Source organism: Lepidothrix coronata, unplaced genomic scaffold, assembly GCF_001604755.1.
Source record: "Lepidothrix coronata isolate B3197 unplaced genomic scaffold, Lepidothrix_coronata-1.0 Scaffold15, whole genome shotgun sequence".
In the NCBI taxonomy this organism is placed as follows: Eukaryota; Metazoa; Chordata; class Aves; order Passeriformes; family Pipridae; genus Lepidothrix; species Lepidothrix coronata.
The window spans coordinates 2749345-2756889 of record NW_016690195.1 but is presented as its reverse complement, the minus strand read 5'-3'; the positions used below and the strand labels follow the sequence as shown (position 1 = coordinate 2756889).

Below are 7545 nucleotides of genomic sequence, written 5' to 3'. Positions count from 1 at the left end.
CTTGATTCCCTCATCCAGATCATCAATAAAGATATTAAACAGAACTGGGCCCAACACTGATCCCTGGGGGACACCATTGGTGACTGGGTGGCAACCAGATGTAACTCCACTCACCACCACTCTCTGGGCCTGGCCCTCCAGCCAGTTCCTAACCTAGCAGAGAGTGTCCCTGTCCAAGCCGTGGGCTGCAGCTTTCTCAGGAATATGCTGTGGGAGACGGTGTCAAAGGCTTTGCTGAAGTCCAGGTAGACACATCCACAGCCTTCCCCTCATCCACCAGGCAGGTCACCTGTCATAAAATGAGATGAGGTTGGTCAGGCAGGACCTGCCTTTCCTAAACCTATCCTGGCTGGGTTTGATCTCTTGATTGTCCTGTATGTGCTGCATGATGGCACTAAAGATGATCTGCTCCATAACCCTGCCGGGGACCGAGGTCAGGCTGACAGCCCTGTAGTTCTCCAGATCCTCCTTCCGGCCCCTCTTATGGATGGGAATCACACTGGCCAACCTCCAATCATCTGGAACCTCCCTGATCAGCCGGGACTGATGGTAAATGACGCAGAGTGGCTTGGCAAGCTCTTCTGACAGCTCCCTCATCACCCTAGGATGGATCCCATCCGGTCCCATAGACTTGTGAGAATCTAAGTGGCACAGCAAGTCCCTAACTATTTCCTCCTGGATTACAGGGGGTCCATTCTGCTCCCATCCCTGTCCATCAGCTCAAGAGCCAGCTGTCCTGAGGATAACTGGTCCTACTATTGAAGACTGAGGCAAAGAATGTGTCTGAAAAAAAAGAAAAAAAAAAGAAAAATCCGACTGATTGAATGAGGCTGAACTGCCTAGGAGGAGGAGGGGAGATCTCTTAAGTGAATCTGAATAAGCAGGAGAAATGGAACTCAACCATAATGAAGCATCAATAGCATTTCTAGGGCAGAGCACCATTCACAGCTGCAGCCTGGCTCGGATCCGGCTTCCCAGGTCCCTGACACACACCACCGCCCTTTCTGCTCTCAATAAAACTTTCCGACGGGAAAAAGAACCCGCCTTAAACCCTGCACCGAGCAGAATGTATCGCACGGCTCTCGCCCTCCTGTCGCGCCGCAGCCGGCGGGATATCGCGATTAGCGGTGACCCGGCGGAGCCGCGGCTGCTCCCGAACCAGCCGGGCGGCAGCTGCGGGAGCGGCGGGGGAGCCGCGGGGCCGACCTGCCCGGGTCTCCCTCGGGCTGGGCTCTCTCTCGGAGCGCCCGGTGGCAACAGTGTCTTGGCCTGACGTGGACAGCGCCGGGAGCCCAGTGCAGACCTGGGGTGTCCCGACGCGCGGCAGCGACCACACACCCCACCCCAGCCCGGGGGTGCTGCCAGGACACAGCCGCGTGTCCCCGGGCGCGCGCAGCCGAGGGGATGGGCCGAGAAGGCTGGAGGAGGTCGGACGGACCGCGCCGCCCTCCCCTGCCTCTCCCCCCACCCGTGGCCCCGCTTCACCTCAGCCCGGCGGGGAGCGGGGGCCGCGCCGGGGAGGCTGCTCCCGCTCCCTCCCCCGCCGCCGTGTGACCTCATGCGGGGAGGAAGCGCCGGGCCGCCCCCGCCGCTCCCACACGGCTGCCGGGGAGGGCAGGGCCGGGGGGGGCCGCCCTGACTCAGCCGCCGCGGACACGCCGCGCTGACACTCCGGACACGCCGCCGCGCGGCCGCCGATCACGCGCGGGCGCCCGGCGCTCATTGGCCGCCGCCCCACACACCTTTGCCGGTGATTGGCGGAGGGCGGCCCGGGACCCCACCCACCCCCCCGCGCGCGGGCCCGGGGGCGCCGCCGCCCGAGCGCAAGCGGCGAACAAAAAGAGGAAAACCGGGAGAGCGGCGGCACCGCGGGGCAGGCTCGGCTGGTGAGCGACCTGGGCACCCCGGGCAGGCTGCGCGGGTGGGGAAGGAGGGAGTCCCGGGGATGGCGCGGAGGGAGTCCCCGGGGATGGCACGGCAGGGGGATCCCCAGGGCACGTGCTGGGGCGACCCGGGCGAGAGGAGGGGCCGCGGGCGGTGGCACCGGCGGGAGACGGGGCTGAGGTGGCGGCTGGACGGAGCGAGCCGCGGCGGGCGGTTGGGGCTGCTGGGGGTGATGTCGGAGAGCCGCCCGCGGGGAGAGCCCTCCACGGGGCAGGTTGGCGAGGAAAGCCGCGGAGGGAGGAGGGAGGGAAGGAGAGAAGCCGCCGGGAACCTGTTGGCAGCGCCGGTGCAGCGCCGTGCAGCCCCTGTGCCCGCGTGCCCGCCCGGGCGTGGGCGTCAGGCTCGGCGGCTGCATGTGCCAGGTGGCGGCGGTGAAGGAGGGAGCCGGGGGGATCCCAGCGCCACGCGGGGTGGGCGGTGCGGGGGCCGGGAAGCGGAGCGGCGCTGCGGGAAGAGCCGGCTACCGCCCCCGCACCCGCTCCCAGCGGGGACGCCGCTTCTCTTCCCTTCTCTTCCCTTCCCTTCCCCCGCTGCGGGAGGCGCCGGGTGTGGCGGCGCTGACCCCAGCCCGGCCCCCGCCCGCTGTGACGGCTCCTCCCTCCCTCCCTCCCTTCCTCCCTCCCTCCCCGCCGGCCGGCGCCGCGCGCCGAGGGCGGGGGCGCCTCGCGGGGGAACTGGGGGAAAGGTCGGCGCGCGGTGGCGGCCGATCACGCTTTGTTCACGTGCCCCGCCCCGGGCCGCGCCTCTCTCTGCGCCAGCCAATGGGCGCCTAGCGCGGTTCGGGGACAACCAATAAGGAGCGGGCGGGGGCGGTGCGCGCGGGGGCGGCCGGCGGGGTGCGCTGAGGTGAGGGTGGTGCGCGCCCAACAGCTGGGGGCGGGGCTCGTGCCTGAGCCACGCCCACTGTGCCCTCTGAGGGGATACACTTATATGTGTAGATAAATATATCTATGTATACACAGGAAGTATACATATAGAACATACATACACAGTAGGTCGCAGATTGGACTTGGAGGTCTTTTCCAACCTAATTGTTTCTGTGGTTCTGTGAGAGATATATATGTATTCTGTGAAATATATATATGTATTTCATCTCTCCAAGCTGGTGATTTCCTTGCATGTATGCATGTGTGAGAGAGACCCTTTGAGTATTTTCCAGAACATTTTTGGTAGCTTTTGAAAAAGAATGTCCATCATTTGATTGTTTGACTGGTCAAAATCAATCCCAATGCAGTCCTTTCTCACATGCCAAAATAAGCACACTGCTGAAAGCTGTGCCCAAAGCAAAAATGGAAGGAGGGAAAGTTTTGATTTCCTTTTTTTGGAGGGGATAAAGATTTTTCTTAAGCTCTCAGACACAATTCTTGTAAAGTGGAATAACTTTAGCATGCTTAAATTCAAAGGAGTTCTTTTGTCCCAAGAAAATATGTAATTTTCACCCGATGGCCAGATTTCCCCACTAACAACTTCATAAAAGTATTATATAAATAAGAAAGAAAGCAGGAAAATACAGGCACGCCAAGTATATTTATCTTGCACAGGTTGTTCTGTTTGTTTTTTACGATGCCTTCTTATAAGCAAGCTGCAAAATATATAATTGCAAAAAATATATGTAACTGCAAAATACTTGAACTTCTCATCAAGTTTAAAGTTTCCTTTTTCCCTTTAACTGAAACAGGAGTAAGAAATGGAGATGATGACTGAGAAAGAGAGAGATACAAGGTATTTCTGGAACAATACACCGGAAAAAAGTGATTATGAGGCTGTAGAAGCCCTTATTTCTATGAGTTGCAACTGGAAATCAGACTTCAAGAAACATGCAGAAATGAGACCCATAACTCCAGCATCTGACATGTCAGAGGAAAGTGATGAGGCTTTGCTTCCTGGAGCAGCAGACTTCAATGTGATACCAGCATTTGTAAGTTTTTGAATTTATATGTGCGTGTGCCCGTTTTTAACAATTAGTGTGTCGATGTGTTGTTAACATGCCCCCTTTACTGTGTCTCTCTCCCCTGCACAGTGCCTGACACCGCCCTACAGCCCTTCTGACTTCGAGATGTCACAGGTGATCCATCCACTCAGCAAGTCACTGTCCGAGGCCGCCAAGCCTCCTCTGGCCACACCTCGGAGAGAGGCGGAGAGGTCTCCAGCAGCCAGGCCTCTGAAAGCTCAGGTGACGAGTGTTATCCGCCACACCGCTGATGCCCAACTCTGCGATCACAAAACCTGCCCGGTGAGAACAGCCAGTGTGCTCAAATACCAGGATGGTGCTTCCAGGGAAGGAAACAGTAAACAGAAGGCCACAGCAGAGCACTCCATGTGTTCCGCTGTGATGCCGAGTGGAGCCAGTGCTGAGGGCGGTGGACTGTCGGTGGCAGAAGGAAGAACCATGGAACCAGCTGTTGGTCCGGTGCCCTTGACAAAGCCCTCAGTCAGCAGGGATGAGCCTGTCCCTGAACCAACACAGCAGCCAGAGGCAGCAGCACCACCATCCCCTGCCCAAGGCAGCGGAGCCCCCTCCGTGCCAGTGATTTGCCAGATGGTCCCACTGCCCTCAAACAACAACATTGTGACGGCTGTAGTGCCCAACACCGTGCCAAGCCAGCAGCCGGCTTTCTGCCAGCCCATGGTCTTCATGGGCACCCAGGTTCCCAAAGGTGCTGTCATGTTTGTTGTGCCCCAGCCAGTCGTGCAGGGCACAAAGGCTCCCACTGTTAGTCCAAATGGCACGAGACTCTCTCCCATTGCCCCTGCTCCTGGCTTTGTACCTTCCACAGCAAAAACCACTCCTCAGGCTGATTCTTCGAGAATAAGAAGTCACATTTGCAACTACCCAGGATGTGGGAAAACATACTTCAAGAGCTCTCATTTGAAGGCTCACGTCAGAACACACACAGGTCGGTCACTGCGGCTGCACATTAAAATTTAATATAAAAAATTGTGGTTTTGTACACAGCTTGTTATAGTTATAGTGATTACTGGATTTGTTCATGGAGCAAATTGTGGGGCAGCAATGAAATATTTTTTTTTGCCAGCGTGCATTATAATGCTGCCTAATCTCTGACAGGAAATCTCCCAGAGGGGAAGGTGACTCAGCAGTTTGTTTGTGCTGGACTCACTTTGTGTCAGAAGGTGTTCGGTAATGCCTCTGTGGAAGCAAGGCCTTGCCCAATGCAGAGTTAAAGATGCCTTATTAGGCTTCTCCTCAGGAATGCCCTTGTCAGAAATGGGTAAAACTCGGAGATTCTTTTATGAAACAATGTAAGGATCCATTCCAAACTATTCCTACCTTGGTTATTTTAGAGTAACTTTTCCGTGCCTCAGCCCTTAATTGGAGTAGCAGAAAGAGTCCTCTCTATTTTCACGTAGGCTCACAGTGCAGTACCAGAGCCTGTTACATAAAACATCATTGCAGGCTGCACTTCACAGAGGAGTTTTGGGCACGCTGAGTCATCGTTATCTGCAGTTCATGTGGAGCTGAGTTAAAGTCATATGTCTTGAGATGTAAAGACCATTTCAAATTATTTGGTTCCAGGGAATTTTTAACTCTTTGTACTGCATAGCCTTGAGGATAGGGAGTCTAGGTATTTAAATATTGGTATATAAACAATTTTCCACATTTTGTGTGTGTAATATTTATGTAGATTTTTGGATCAACTGTCATAGTAGAAACTTTCCTTTGAAAAAGTCAGGTCCTGCCAATCAAGGCAGTAGTGTTTGTTGCTCAGTTTGTATTCACTGGTTTTTTCCCTCTATTGTTTTTTTCTTTTAGGAGAGAAGCCGTTTAGTTGCAGTTGGAAAGGCTGTGAGAGGAGGTTTGCGCGGTCTGATGAACTGTCTCGCCACCGCAGAACACACACTGGGGAGAAGAAGTTTGCCTGCCCGATGTGTGAGCGGCGGTTCATGCGCAGCGACCACCTAACGAAGCACGCGCGTCGCCACTTGTCAGCAAAGAAGTTACCGAACTGGCAAATGGAAGTGAGCAAGTTGAACGATGTTGCTGTGCCACCAACGTCTGCGACTGCTCAGTGACAGGACTTGCTCTGAAGATGGTGAAATTAACTGTTTTTGCTGGGACAGGCCGGCTGAAAAAAGGCTTTTGCTCCCAGTCTGTGGTTCTCCTGCGCTGGCTGCTGAGGCCAGTGGAGAGAGGGAGAGGCAGCCTGCACTCAGCCTCAGAAAAAGTTGCTGGGAGAACCAGTGGCTGACTGGAATAGCAGGTGTCCTTTGCACTGATAGGGACAGAGAGAAAGAGAAGGTTCTAGAGCAGAGCAGCCACGTTGTGCCAGTTTTGAAATTTGCAAATTACTCGTGTATACTCTAGATCAGTCAAACACAAGCATTCCTGAGGGTTTGCTGCTGACACCTGAGACCAACTCTGATTTTAGCTACCAGTTGTCAGTCTTCCGTAGGTGCAGACTAGGACAGCGACAGTGTACGGGCACAGTCTTGAAAGCCCAGAAACCACCTGCGTAAGATAATCTAAACAGGTTTTCCTACCTCTGCCGCCTTTTCTTGGTAGGAATCTTTTCCTCCTAACCACTATCCAGCCCCATCATAACCAATGATTTGGTGCCAGAGTCCTGGAGATTTTAGGCCTCTCCTCCTGCATGGGGTGCTTAACACACTCAGCTTTACACTGCTGTCCAGAGCGGCTTGGGAGGGATGTGCGGGGTCACCACATGGGCAGCCAAAGGGCAGGAACGTTTCTGAATTCTCATTAGCTTTGTAATATTTTCCCAGCTGCTTTGGCAAGCTTTGTGATTGTTACAGCTGGTTATACCTGGGCATTGCACGATGCTTCTGCTTTTGTGTTGCTTACAGTTTCCACCTTCTCACTGCGCTTCTTATGAGCGGATACAGGGCACTTTGAAGAGAAACATGGTAACTGTAAAGTACTCGGTTTGATTAAGGAAGAAAACCAAGAATCTTAGGCTTCTTGATTGTGTTATTCTTTGAAAGGCATTTTATGCTAAAAATAAAATGGATATATTGTGTATTGTATTAAATTCGAAAGTTGTGATTTGAAAAGCAAAACAAGGCCGCAAAGACACCGGCCTAGAATTTAAACTAGCTTTTGTGACAATGCATCAATTTTCACTATTTCTATTTTATCATATTATGTTGAGGACACATCAGAAAGCGATGGTTTGAAAATAGTGTATTAGATATGCTTTTTGTGACTACTTCAAAGATTTGCACATTTCTTATGTTGTACTTCTTACTTTGTTTACAATAAACCAATTTTCTTTAATATAGACCTCTGGTTTTTTTTTAATTTGTAGCAGAACCTCTCCTAATTTTTGATTTTTTTGAAGCACTATAAAGGAGTGGAATTTCAAGTCTGCACTTACTACTCCGCATCTCTATTTTGTTGTGGTTTTGGGTTTTTTCTCTCAGCTCTTTGTCTCCCTCCTTTTCTTCAGCACCCAAAACTAAACCTGCTTATGTGGGCCATTATAACACTGATGAAAAGCATTTCCTTTTTGTTGGTGATTGCACTGTCTTCCCCAGGAAGGAACCCAGCCTCTGTTCCTGATGGCTCAGCTGTCAGGCAGAGATGGTGGCAGCTGGCTGCCACCCCCACAGTGTGGGATCCAG

At 53.3% G+C, this 7545-nt stretch overlaps 1 protein-coding gene across 1 annotated transcript; it reads left to right on the top strand.

The window, feature by feature from the left end:
- The first annotated feature begins 1794 nt into the window (after positions 1–1794).
- On the top strand, positions 1795–6948 carry KLF10 (Kruppel like factor 10). The gene is made up of 4 exons (XM_017806542.1): positions 1795–1886; positions 3623–3862; positions 3965–4841; positions 5717–6948. The coding sequence occupies exons 2-4, from the start codon at positions 3632–3634 to the stop codon at positions 5974–5976; spliced, it is 1368 nt and encodes a 455-aa protein (XP_017662031.1). The 5' UTR covers positions 1795–1886; positions 3623–3631; the 3' UTR covers positions 5977–6948.
- The last annotated feature ends 597 nt before the right edge of the window (positions 6949–7545 follow it).